The sequence below is a fragment of the Carcharodon carcharias genome, chromosome 19 (assembly GCF_017639515.1).
Source record: "Carcharodon carcharias isolate sCarCar2 chromosome 19, sCarCar2.pri, whole genome shotgun sequence".
NCBI classification, from domain to species: Eukaryota; Metazoa; Chordata; class Chondrichthyes; order Lamniformes; family Lamnidae; genus Carcharodon; species Carcharodon carcharias.
This window is the reverse complement of record NC_054485.1, coordinates 75,954,441-75,968,740: the sequence shown is the minus strand read 5'-3', so window position 1 is coordinate 75,968,740 and position 14,300 is coordinate 75,954,441. Positions and strand designations below refer to the sequence as shown.

The window sequence follows — 14,300 nt, the reverse complement described above, 5'->3', positions numbered from 1 at the left end:
ATTTTGATCTATTGATCTCCAACTTTTAGCCCATTTTGATCCCTTCCCCCCACCCCACCCACACTAGGGCCATCTGCCACTAGCTTGTCCTGCTTACTACCCTTAATGTCCCCATTAGCACATCCTGTAGATAATATCACCACCGTCAACACTCCTTTGTCCTTTTGTCTATGATATCTTTGGCAGTCTCTTCTTGGCCTCCACCTATCACTGGCCCCCTACCGAGCTCTCCTGTCCCACCCCTTCTACCAGCTTATATTTCATCTCATTTCTATATGTCTTAGTTCTGATGAAGGATCATACGGACTCAAAACATCAACTGTCTCCCTCTTCGCAGATCCTTTCAGACCTGCTGAGTTTTTCCAGGTATTTTTGTTTTTGTCTGATTAGCTAAGAGTTCATATCAGCATTGATGTATGAAAGGCTCCTATCAACACCTTAAACTTCACTTCCTGTTCTTTATTTATCCTCCAATTTATGTTTTTCACCAAAAAATAGGCAAAATCCCTTGCAATGAAATGTGATTTAGATGTATTTAATCCCTGTAATTAGTGTGGCTGGCAGTTAAGTGAATTTGAATAGGGAATAGGAATTGTAAACCCAATCTAGAGACTATATATGAATAGCTCTCAACGTCTAGTCAGTGAATATGATCTTATTTGCTTATAAAGTCTTTATGATGATCTTTCTCTGTTTTTCCTGCTTTACCTTTCTATGGCTTACTCTATCCTTGATTTTATTGCTAATGCTCTCTAACCTTTGCTTCTCTTTCTATCTCTATACACTGAGGACAGCATGTTGCATTTAGGTTGGATATTATACAGATAACATTGGTCCTCTTTGGTTTCCTTTCCACCCCCTCCCCAATCAGTCATCCTCTCCCCCTCGCTCCAAATACATCTCCCATCCCCTCGCTCCAATCTTCCCCTTTGAGCTGCTCACTTGATCTCTGTATTCTCCTCTTCCCCCTTGCTCACTCACCTCCCCTTAACACTCCAGCCACTTCCACTCACTGAATGGTGAAAGGTCAGAAAGCTCCTCACCCTCAACCAGTTTTCCCCACCAAGAGGATTTGCTTGTTTTAAATATTTAATTTTTCAATAAGTCAAATGAGGAAAGAAAATGTTTCTTTTTCTCTCTTTCAATTACTCTTTCCTTTCACTCTCCCTTCCTTCATTTCACACTCTCTCTTTGCTCCTTGCCCTTTTACTCTCCCCATTTCTCACTCTCTCCCTTCCTTTCTTTCTCCTCTTTCTTCTCTCATTCTCTCATCCCTTCCATTCTCTTGCTCTCAATATTCTTGTAAACTTAATACATTCCCCACAACCAGTGGATCAGATCTAAGCTTTGCAGTCCTGCCACATCCAGGCATGAATGATGGTGGACAATTAAACAACTCATTGGAGGAGGAGGCTTCGCAAATATCTCCATCCTCAATGATGGGAGAGACCAGCACAGCAGTGCAAAAGATATGGCTGAAGCATTTGCTACAGTCTTCAGCCAGAAGTGCCGCCGAGCAGATGATCCACCTCAGCCTCCTCCGGAGGACCCCAGCATCACAGATAGGAGTTGTCAGCCAATTTGGTTCACTCCAAATGTTACTTGCTACTTATCAGTCCAAGCCTGGATATTGTCCAGGTCTTGCTGCATTTGCGCATGGGCTGCTTCAGTATCTGAGGAATCATGAACGGTGCTGAACATTGTGCAATCATCAGCAAACATCCCCACTTCTGACCTTGTGATGGAAGGAAGGTCATTGAAGCAGCTGAAGATGGTTGGCCGGAGGACACTGCCCTGAGGAACTCCTGCAATGGTGTCGTGGAACTGAGTTAATTGACCTCGAACAGCCACAACCATCTTCCTAAGTTCTACGCAGCCCTTCAGGATTATGATGACGTTTTCAATCCAGCATTCCCAGGTTACAATGGCAAGGCTGGACCCTTCAAGGCTAGTTTCATCATGAGAACCATTCAGCCTCCTCAAGACTACTGTCAACATGAGACCCATACATCCTCCTCAAGGTTAGTGTCAATATGGGACCCATACAACCACCTGAAGGCTTCTATCAACATGAGACCTGTATAACCTCCTCAAGACTACTGTCAACATGGGACCCATACAACCTCCACACTGAAAGGGTCGCCTCCCCTAGTATACCTGCATTTTGTGTACAGGACAATTTTCCACATAGCCGGGTAGATGCCAGTTTTGTAGCTGTGCTGGAACAGCTTGGCTAAGGGCACGTCAAGTTCTGGAGCACAAGTTTTCAGTACTGTTGCTGGAATATTGTCAGGGCCCATAGCCTCTGCAGAGACAAACTTGTTGAGTTGCAATGAAAAATTGATGATCTTGAAAGCCTTGGAGTCTTTGCCCAGCCTGAAGATGTGGGGATCACTGTGGAATACCTTCACCCATCATTTCTCATAAAGAAGTCACATTGGGGTTTTCAGCTTGTCGCCGCATTCACTGATGTTGGCCGCTCCAGTAAGCTGCATCATTCACTCATGTCAGATGTTGACTCAATCTTACACAAGATTGCCCAGTGGAAACACATCATCATTGTAATAGATCTAACCAATGCCTTCACCAGATGCCATTAACTGGATATTGAATGAAGTACTGTGGGGTGGTCAGGCACTATAAAGGTGTTTGTGTATACACTCAATCTGCCCTGGACATGTCTGGATCTACAACTGTCCTTGATGCATTGATATGCTTTGTGATATGTGATCTTCTGTTGGAGGACATGGTCATCAAACTTGCAGATGACCTCAACTGTTCACAACTGGCAATGCGTGCTACATGATCTGTCACGATGTGATATCGACTGTCTGGCCCTAAGACTACGACTATTCTGGGATGGATTTGATCTGTGGGTACTTTGCAATCTAAAAGCAAAATACTGCAGATGCTGGAAATCTGAAACAAAAACAGAAAATGCTAGAAAACTCAGCAGGTCTGACAGCATCTGTGGAGAGAGAAAAACAAAGTTAACATTTCAAGTCCGTTTGACCCTTCTTCAGAGCTCTCCCCGACTAGACATTCATCTGAGTCATCATAGACAGTGCTGTTGAGAAGCATGGCTTTGTATCCACTCTTATTGCCCCTGGCAACAAACTCAAATTTGCTGGCTTTTTCAGTGCTACACTGCATGGTAGTCAAATCATCTGGTTGCCTTGTGCAATTGAAGTTCTGCCCATCTGTCAAACACCTTGGTAGTCAAAACCATTCTTGTGTTCCCAGACAGCAAACTTCCTGTGCAGGCCACTGAGAAACTGGTGCAGGGATGAAGTTTCTGCCAGTCCCCATGTCACTACCATTCTTTCCACAGTCAGTTACTACCGTGCCTCTGTCAGCCACCTAGCTGGGTCTGGGAAAATCCCACTGCAATTTGTAAACCACAATGTGCCTGACTGTGGGGAGCCCACATGCCAAGTCTGTTTCTTACACCAGATCTCCAATTCCATTGTTCACCAGCTATGCATTGAAGACACTGAGTTGAATTTAATGCCCTTGCCCTGGAGGTGAGTTCAGAGGTGATGGGGGGGCCATTGATTGGGGGGAAGGGTGCAGGCTAAGGACCCCGCTGCCTTACTCCCAGTGAGCGGCAGAAGTCCCACGCAGACCCTGTTAAACCTGCCCACAGCGCAATATGGCGAGCCAAATGTGCCCCCATGTTACTCAGCCCATGACCTAAAGACATTCAAAACAATAAATGATTACTGACTATTTAGGTTGGAATCGTCCCAGAATTGCACTAATTCTGGTAGCAGGCGTAAAAAAAACGGCGTTTTACCCGCCAGCTGTAATGCAGGTTTTGGCGCTGTATCATCTGCTTCCCGCCTCATTAATTATGCAGCCACAGCAAACACACCATCTCGCTGGCGGGCAGCCTCTGAATTGCCTGCCATACCATTACCACACCGTTTCTTCACTCTGGATGCTATATCTAAACTGCAGCCATGCACACAGTTCTCAATGCTTGCAGCCCAAGACTGCTCCAGTGAAGACATGACCCATCACTGGAATGCCTTTTGGAGCCCGCCGTGATGCCCCCAACCCACTCTGACCATAGGAGATCCAGCAATCTCACCACTCCAGTTTATTAGGTGATGGCAGTGATGATCAATGCCAACGCTGCTCAGAAGAGGTTGGCCATCTAGTGTAAAAAGAAGATAACTGGTCTCCTCCATGCCACCAGGATAAGGTAACCATCTCATCACTCTAAATTCCCACACTCAAGCCCATCACACGTTCACTGGCATCTCACTCACTGCCAGCTCAAGGCACATCACCACTCATTCTCTCACACACACCCTCACATCTCCATCTGGCCTCATCTCCTCTGGAGACTGCCTCCTCAGTCCTCACTATCTTGAGGCCACTTGCACAGATCAACATGTGCCCCTCACACACCCTGGGATATCCTCCTTCCCCAGTACAGGCCTAGTTCTGCAATCATTGAAAAGTCACCCCTGCATTACAACTGGTCTGTTGGGTAGACACCTGCCCGTAAGCTCCCCTAAAAGTGATGTGCTAGGTTATACACTGCTTATATACATTTGTGAAACACATCAGCGCACAATCAAACCAACTTTCCCGGATGATCCAGCGTGGGGTGGGGGGGTGGGGGGGTGGGGGTGCGGGGGGTGGGGGGATGATTCGGGCGAGGAGAGTTTATAGTGAGATGTTAAAGTATTGAAATTAGGTTCACAATGTGTGGTGGCAGGAATTACAGCCCGCCATTAACAGGTGGAGCAGACAATCGCAAACTGGCTTTATGATGACGTAAACCGATATTTTGCGATCTCCCGATATTTTCTGCTCCTGCAGAAATTGATGATGCCGCCACAAACGGGAATAGATGATTCCGCTCTTCAAGTTTTAGGATTATTCTATGCCTAGGACAAGGTGAACTTACTCTTATTGGGAATATTTCACTTTTTTCCCTCACATGGGTTTATAGTCTACCCAGTGTTTACCCCTATAAATATACATTTTTTGGTTTTTCATGTATTTTATGTTTACACTGGTAGTATTGTTGTATATAGTCAATATCTTTCAGGTGTTTGGCTCCTTTTTATGCATCTTAAATTTGCATCAACTGTGTATTTTCCATATAATTTTACGTTTGTTCTCGTATTCCACTGTTATCCACCCATGTGAACTGCATTTGTATGCTCAAAAGCCCATATTCATACCGTGTGTTGCAATTCCTATGCATGTGTTTAGATTGTTTTTCAGAAAAACAGTTTAACATTTATGATGTTGTATTCTTTGAAAACATATATTTGTATGAGGTTTTATTTTGATGTGAAGAAGCTGTTTGCTATATGCAAATTGATTTGCTTTTTATGGCATTGTTGGTTTAAGAAGGCAATTTTATGAGGAAGAGAATAAACTCTTGTGGTTTAGTTCCTGCCGGGCGTGACCACCTTGTCTTTTTTATTCATCGATGTAGATGTTGTGATTGTGTTAAATCTCAGCATTTTCATTTAATCACATTGGTATTGTGATTTAATTTCTGCATCTACTTAAAGTTAAACATAGCCTACTGGTGCTGTATCAATCCCAAACTAATCACACTACCCTCCACAACATAGCCCTACACAGCTAAACCTGATCTATCCCCATAGCCCTGTATCAATCCCTAACTAACTCAACTGAAACATTTTCCCCCAATTGTCCTTTATGTATTTTAAATTAATTCACCATTCTGCCCTCTTTTTAATCCTGCATCAACCCAAAACTAATGTCACTGCCCTGTTCGATCTCCATAACCCTGTTTCAATCTCAAATTAACCCCACTGCCTCTCTCTCGGTACATACCCCTCCATCAATCCAAAACTAATCCCACTGCCCCATTCTCTCCCTGCATCCTTGTGTCAAACCCAAACCAGTCCCACTGTCTCACTCTCTCTCCATAACCCTGTTTCAATCCTAAACTAATCCCACTGACCCCACTCTGGTCAAATTCTTCTATTTTAAATATTTTTTGCAAATTGCACTTCATTGTTACAGTGGGCTTTGCTTGAACTATTCCATATGACAAAGTATTCCCCACTGCAACAGCCCTCCTTGTATAAACTTCCTAAACCCTCTCCTCATACTCTAATTGACCATTTTAAACTAACGACTGTTTGTTTCTGACTCCCCAACCAGACCAAAAAAACACACTATAAAAACACTTTATAATTCAAAAAATAAAAATTTGTCTAATCCTTATCTTCAGTGGAAATAGTCTCAGAGGCCTTGGAGAGGGTGTAAGTTGGCACCAGGGATGTCCACTGTGTGGAGAGACTGAAGAGGCTGGGGTTTTTCTCCTTGGAGCAAAGAAGGTTAAAGGGAGATTTATTAGAAATGTTCGCAATTATGAAGGGTTTTGATAGAGTAGATAGGTAGGAACCGTTTCTAGTAGCAGGAGGATCAGTAACCAGAGGACACAGATTTAAAATAATTAAGAAAAGTATCTAGAGGCCAATTCTCTGAGGAGAATTTTTTTAATACAGTATATTCCAGGTATTAATAACTCTCTGCATGAAAGATTATTGGAAACAGATTGAAGATTTACTTTCACAAGGTCATTAGATAAATATTTAAAGCAGAAGATGTTTACAGAGCAATGAAGTAAACGAAAGGGAATGGGACCAATTGAATAGCTCTTTCAAAGAGCTAGCACAGGCACAATGGGCCAAATGGCCTCCTTGTTTGCTGCATGATTCCATGAGTATCTCAAATCCCTGCTCATAACTCATTCCCCATTCTTGTTAGCATCCTGGTGAATCTATGCTGTGTGCTTTTTATGAGTTTAATGTCCTTTCTATAATGGGACACCCAGTATTGCGTACTGGGCTCTTACTGTGGGCATACCAATATTGTGTACAATCTTAGCAGCAGTAACTATCAGATTATGGACCTCTTGAGTGCGTAGTTCATAGAATAATAGACATTTGCGACCAGCAGACATCCAAATTGATGTGTACAAGTAATGAGTGTGACTCTCCACCAGGAGAGTGGATTTGTTTAGTAGTCTCTCCACTGTGTTATGTTCACCATATGTTTCACTGTGAGACATTCATTCCTTTCTTGCCTCTCTCTATACAGAACCCGAAGTGCCTGAGGAAAAGTCTGGTGCAGGGACAGTGATCTGTGCTCTGGGACTCACTCTGGGAATCATCAGTGCTGTTGTAGGGATCATCTTACTGATCAAAGAGAGACAGAGGCTGCAAGCTCTGCAGCATGGCATCTAGGGGTAAGTACAGGGAACAGGAACATCTTTATGCATTGTTAATGGACAAGATCCTCAACCAGAGAACTATACCTGTTGGTTAGTTACTGGTCCTAGCAACAAAGTACACATTTGTGGACAAGATAATAGCTTTGTTGAAACATGAATAGTCAGCAATTGAGTGAGGTCCCAGCAAGAGCTAGCTGGCACTGTCAGGTGAGTGGGATACTTTTGCAATACAACATTGCAGCTGGATCATAAAGTCCCAATATTTAATCTAATTTTTGAATTACTTTCAGCTATTCTGTTGAGCATATTTATCACCATTGTCACCATCACTGGAAAGCTGTTAACACTTAGAGCATAACAATCCCTGTATCTTCTTAGAACAGGATGCTCAGAAGAGAAATAACAGTCTCCTCTTCGAACTGTAATAACATTGAGCTGTCATTGCTAATCTTTATCAATTCCTGACCATTGAAACCCTATTTCAGGAACACCCCAAATTAAATGAAACAACAAATATTTAAGAATGAGCCTGATCTCCATTAGACTACTCTAATCCTTAATGAGCTTCCAAAGCCTTTTAGATGGAGCAACAAAAATCTCATTTTCAATTCTCCAGAACAGTTTCTTTCCAGTTCTTACAGCTCCAACAAGCAGATTCTTCTTCCTTCCATTGAAGATTCCACCCTTAGACCTTTTTTTTAAATTAATGCCATCCTTAGTCTTGCCTCCTCCTTCTCTAAAGCTGCATCAATGAAGCCGTCTCCTGTGCCATAAAATCCAAGTGTTGAAAACTGCTGCCATGTGAAGCTTTTGTTTCATCAATAACCAGTCTTTCATCTTTAACCTCTAACCTTTGGTTACATCATTGTTGTCTTTTAACATGATGTGGGAGCAGGTTGGGTGGAAAAAACTGGGGGGCATCCGTTCTCACCAGTTCCAGCATGATCCATGCTCATCATCATATCATGGAGGCCAATAAGGCCCCATGCATCTGTCGGAAATATGACAAGAGGTCAGATCATGACAACAGCCAGTGTGTAGTCCTGAATTGACACTTGATCTGCCATTTGGGTCCCTCCATTCCTATTGGTGCACTTTCCTAAGTAGAAACATGCATTCAGCTGCACAAAGGAACCTCCACCAGTGCTATTTACAGGATTGAACAAAAAAGTGGCAGTCATGCTGTTAAAAGAGTATTATAGATCCCCAAACAGTCAGAGGGAGATAGAAGAGCAAATGTGTCAGCAAGTCTCTGAGAAGTGCAGAAAGAACAGGGCAGTAATAGCAGGAAATTTCAACTAATCTAATATGAACTGAAAGAGAATGTGTGAAAGACACAGAGGAAGCAAAATTCTTAAAATGCATTCAGAATTTTTTAACCAAGACATAACAAGCCAAGCAAGAGAAGGGGCAATTTTGAACTTGGTTTTAGGGAATGAAACTTGGCAAGTGAAAAGGGTATCAGTGAGAGCATTTTGGGGTAGTAATCCTAATTCACTAAATTTGGCATAGTTATGGAAAAGGACAAGTTCTCAATTGGAAAATTTTGCTGAGCTGAGATGTGATTTGGACTGGAAGGTAAATCAATGAGAGCATGAGAGGCACTCAGGGAGGAAATAGGGTTCAGAACAAAAATGTTCCAAAATAAAAATGGAGCATGCAATTAATCAATGTAGTCAGCATGCAATAGTTAAAGGAAGATTGTGTCTGACTTGATCACCATATTTGAGGTTACAAGAATGGTCAATGAGCTTAGTGTATTTGATGTTCACATGGATTTCAGCCAGGGCTTTGACAAGGTCTCACGTGACGGATTGGGATCCAAGGCAAAGTGACAAGTTGGATCCAAAATTGCCTCAATGGCAGGAAGCAAAGGGTAATGGTCAAAAGGTGTTTTGTGGCTGGAAGATTGTTTCCAGTGGCATACTGCAGGGCTCAATACTGAGTCCCTCGCTTTTCATGGTACATATCAATGTTTAAAGGAGTATGATCAAGAAGGAAGTTTGTGGATGATACAAAAATTGGCCATGTTGACAATGAGGAAGAAATCTGCACATTGCAGGAAGATATGTCAGGTGGGCAGAAAAGTGGCAATTGGAATTCAATCCAGAAAAATGTGAGGTAATTGATTTGGGACCAAGGCAAGGGCCTACAAATGATAAGTTACTGACGAATGTAGAGGACAGAGGGCCATTAAGTGCCTGTCTACAGATCACTGAATGTAGTATAATATGTTGAGTTGGTTAAGAAGGCATACGGGATACTTTCCCTTATTAGTTGAGGCACAGAATATAAGAGGAGGGAGGTTATGCTAGTATCATTTTTTTTTTGAAGTACCAATTAGACCACAGCTATAGCTGCATACAGCTCTGGTCATCACATTTAAGGGAGGAGGTAATTTCAATAGAAGGGTACAAAGGAGTTTAACAAAGATGTTGCCAGGAGATGGAGTGTAGATGTAATGATACTGGAATTGTAATCAAGAGGCCCAGGCTTACCTTGGGGCCATGGCTTCAAATCCCAACATGACAGTTGCTGGAATTTAAATTCAGTTGATAAGTTTTTAATTAATTTTTAAAATTCTGGAATTGAAAGCCAGTCTATGGTGATAAGCAGATCTTGAAGCACAGTCAGTAGCATCCCTGCCTCTGAAAAGGAAGTTGGAGCCTCTACCATCACTACCCACAGCTTCAGATTACAACATGCATGTAAATGTGGATGTTGCCACAGCAACTTGGACTCCGTGACTGAACTGTAACACACCACCTCAGTAATGGTGACCATGAAACTATCACTGATTATTGTAAAAATCCATCTGGTACACTAATGTCCTTTAGGGAAGGAAATCTGCTGTCCTTACCTGTCTGGCCTACATGTGACTCCAGACCTAGAAAAAATGTGGGTGACTCTTAAATGCACTTGAGGATAAATGCTTGTCCCAAGTGAATAATAAAAAAAATCAATTATGTTCCCTCTAAACAGGCAATCTGCAACCCAAAATGTTCCCATGTAGGCCATGCACAAGTCACCCCTTTAAGTTATCGTGCAAAAAAACTTAAAAAGCTTGTGCACTTAAGCCAATCACCATGCACTCCAACAAAAAATGGTCCAAATCTCCTGAAGAATGGCAATCATCTTTGGATTATTCTTTTTCATGGAATGTGGGCATTGTTGGCAAGGCCAGCATTTGTTGTCCATCCCTAGTTGCCCTTGAATTGACCTTGTTAAGTTATTTCAGAGGCATTTAAGAGTCAACCACATTGCTGTGGCTCTGGAGTCACATGTAGGCCAGACCAGGTAAGAACAGAAGATTTCCTTCCCTAAAGGACATTTGTGAACCAGATGAGTTTTTATGACAGTCGATGATAGTTTCATGGTCACTCTGGGAGACTCCTACCTTTCTGCGCCACACTGGACCTCCGCATTTCTAGCCAGGACCTCTGATCCCAGCTTCTCCAGAAATGCAGAGCGCACCTACAGTGGAACTGTTTCTTCATGGTGCCAGATTGTTTGGGAAAGCCAAGCCACTTGCTGCCATATTCTGGTAGGTGTTCACGCATTGCAAAGCTGGGACAATTAAACAGCTTTTCAGTGTGAGTGTCGGAGTGAATGGGTGAATGTGTATGTGATTATGGGGTAGGGTGGTGCGGCCTAGTAAGTGGGTAAGGGGTAGGGTGGGTGAGGCAAGTGGGTGGCTGGAGTGGCAGGTGGGTGAGGTGGTAGGTGGGCCAGTGATGAAATCAGGTGTTTGGTGGTGGGATCAGGCCAGGTTGGGCCACAGGGAAGTCGGGTGGTGAGGTCGGGTCCGTTGGTGTCGGGTGGTCAGGGCGGTTAATGTCAGGGATTCAGCTGGTGAAGTTGGATCAGGTCAGGTCAAGAGGAGAGTCAGGAGGGAATCATGGGGGTAAGGGGTCGGCACATGAGGCTACTTAATAAGATGAGCCCATGGTGTTGGGAATAGTATATTAGCGTGGATAGAGGATTGGCTAACTAATAGAGAGTTGGGATAAGGGGGGCATTTTCAGAATGGCAGTGGAGTGCCACAGGGATCAGTGCTGAGGCCACAATTATTTACAATATATATTAATGACTTAGATGAGGGAAGTGAATACACTATCGCCAAGTTTGTGGATGACACAAAAATAATTGGGAAGGCAAGTGGTGAGGATGACACAAGGAGTCTACAGAGGGATATAGACGGGTTAAGTGAGTGGGCACAAAAACTTGGCAGATAGAATATAATGTGGGAAAATGTGAGGTTCTGCACTTTGGCAGGAATAATATCTAAATGGAGAAAGACTGCTGAAAGCTGCAGCACAGGGATTTGGGAGTCCTTGTGCATGAATCACAAAAAGCTAAAAAAACAAGTTCAACAGATAATAGGGGAGACAAATGGAATGTTGGCCTTTATTTCGAAGGGAATGGAGTATAAAAATAGGGAAGTCTTGCTAAAACTATACAAGGTTCTAGTTACACCTAGACTACTGTGAATAATTTTGGTCCCTTATCTAAGGAAAGATATACTGGCATTGGAGGCAGTCCAGAGGAGGTTCACTAAGTTGATCCTGGGTATAGAGGGATTTTCTTACGAGGAGAGGTTGAGTAGATTAGGCCTGTACTCATTGGAGTTTAGAAGAATGAAAGGCAACCTTATTGAAACAAATAAGATTCATAGGGGGCTGGACAGTGTAGGTGTGAGAGGTTGTTTCCCCTGTGGGAGAATCTAGGACCAGAGGACATAATCTCAGAGTAAGAGGATGCCCTTTTAAAACAGAGATGAGGAGAAAAATCTGCTCTCAGAGAGTAGTCAATCTGTGGAATTCTTTACCGCAGAGGGCTCTAGAGGTTGGGTCGTTAACTATATTCAAGGCTGAGATAGACAGATTTTTAATCAGTAAGGGGATCAAAGGTTATGGGGAAAAGACAGGAAAGTGGAGTTGAGGATTATCAGATTAGTCATGATCTCATTGAATGGCAGAGCAGCTTCAATGGGCAGAATAGCCTACTCCTGCTCCCATGTCTTATGGGGTCAGATGTATAGCTACTCAGGAGTTAGACTAGGATTATTCTGTCCAACAATTCCTGGGTAACTATCCAGGTAAGTAAGTCGGACCATTCAAAGTCTCAAACTCTGACTCAGATTTGGAGACTTTCGGAGGGCCCTGAGGAGCAGGGGAATTATTCATCAGAAGTTCAACTTCCCAGACAATTTCCACGGAGTCAGTGTGTTGGGGTTTCTGAGGGGTCGCATAGCACACCTTAGGGGGTACGTCGGATCACTGACTATCCAGACACCAGACAATCTGGGACAGGGAGTGTACATTGGCCGGAACTGGAGATTTTAGCTACGAGAAAAGATTGGATAGGCTCAGGTTGTTTGCTTTGGAACAAAAGAGGCAAAAGAGAGATTTAATGGAGGTGTATAAAATTGAGGGGCCTAGATAGAATGGTTAGGAAGCAACTATTTTCCTTAGCAGTGAGGCCAATAGCTAGGCAGCAAAGATTTAAAGTAATTGATGGAAGGACTAGAGGGGGGTTGAGGAGAAACCTTTTTACTGAGAGGGTGGTGAGGCTCTGGAACTCACGATCGGAAAGGGTGGTAAAGGCAGAAACTCTCAACATATTTTTTAAAAAATACTTGGATATGAACTTGAAACTGTATAATCTACTAGACTGCAGACCAAGAGTTGGAAAGTGGGATTCAGTTAGATGGCTGTTTTCTAGACAGCGCTTTGGGTTGATTGATCTCCTTGGGTGCTGTAAACGTTCTGTTTCTATGTCTAATCTACTTATTGGTGTGGTTGTCTAATCTCAAGTCTAATGCATGACTTGTCTCTCCTTGGCTAGCAAACCACAGTCTGATTCAAAAGAGATGGCAGTCAGTAGTATGATACTAGACACAAAGGGTCTTAGATCCAAACCCTATCTGTCCTGACCTTACAACAGATGGTGATTGTTGCCCTTTGTATATGGTGACATCGTTCAGATAGAAAATCTGATTATTTATTTACATTCATATCTTACAAATTATACTAAGACAAGCCTAAATCGCTGATGCACATGTAATGAGGTAAGAAATCAGTGTTCCCAGATTTTAATGTGTTTCTGATGATTTTGTTTCAATTTAGATGGAAGACAATAAACATGTAACCACATCACATCCTCTTGCTGCCACACTCTGCTCTCTAACTGCATCATATATCCTCAATCCTGCATCGCATCCTCTCATCACTTCGTGTGAAGCAGCAGTGAACTGAAACGCATTCCTGATCTAATGGAGCATTGATTTATTCTCACTTTGATACAATTATGTCAGAATTTGTAAATGTTTTTTAAATCATCTTTTTCGAAGGTAGACTAATTTGCTGGAAACATCTATTCTTGTATTGTTTTTCATGAAAATGTCAGATCATTAAGGTATTTGTGGTGCCACAGATTTCATTAAAACTTGTACAAATCTCTGGATTAATAGTTTATCATGGCTCTAATTTTACCATCTTGTCCCAATAATCTGTCCACCACAATGTTCTGTACCTTTCTGTTTAATGGGCTCGCAGGATGGCAAAGCCCTGCTGGATAATGATGTCGCTCCGCTAGAGGGGAAATCTGACTGGTGGGATAAGGTGAGCGCTGTTATGTCATTCTATTTGGCATAGATATGCCAATCACACAACAAAGATTAGTGAAACAATAAAGTGTGTTCTTTATTTAAAGATGAGACTATATACAGATAAAGTTAGATGGAGGCTAAGTATAGTACATCTGATCTCTACTGTTGCTGCTTGTAGACTGAATACAAGTCATGGGACTAATACATCACATCTGTCAAGGTGGTAATGATTGACAGCGGTTTAAGATACTCAGTCTTAAAGGTACAAGTACATCATGTCACAACATCTCTCTTTTTTCTTAACTAAAGGTTTATCCTTAAAGAATCAAACTATTTACATGACAGCATGTGTCTGAAACATAGCAGCAGTTTGCTTAACCAACCAGATTGAAATATGTTGGATCTTTGCTGGAGACTGCTATATGTTTTTAGAATGCTGGTTAGAGGTGCTTT

General features: G+C 42.5%; 1 protein-coding gene across 1 annotated transcript in view; it reads left to right on the top strand.

Moving 5' to 3' along the window:
• Positions 1–13,702, top strand: part of LOC121291468 (H-2 class II histocompatibility antigen, A-U alpha chain-like) — a 79,996-nt gene extending 66,294 nt beyond the window's left edge. The window contains exons 4-5 of the mRNA XM_041212693.1: positions 7,105–7,252; positions 13,366–13,702. Of these exons, the coding sequence (XP_041068627.1) occupies positions 7,105–7,250 (146 nt within the window). The 3' untranslated portion in view covers positions 7,251–7,252; positions 13,366–13,702. The remainder of the gene's footprint in view (positions 1–7,104; positions 7,253–13,365) is intronic.
• The last annotated feature ends 598 nt before the right edge of the window (positions 13,703–14,300 follow it).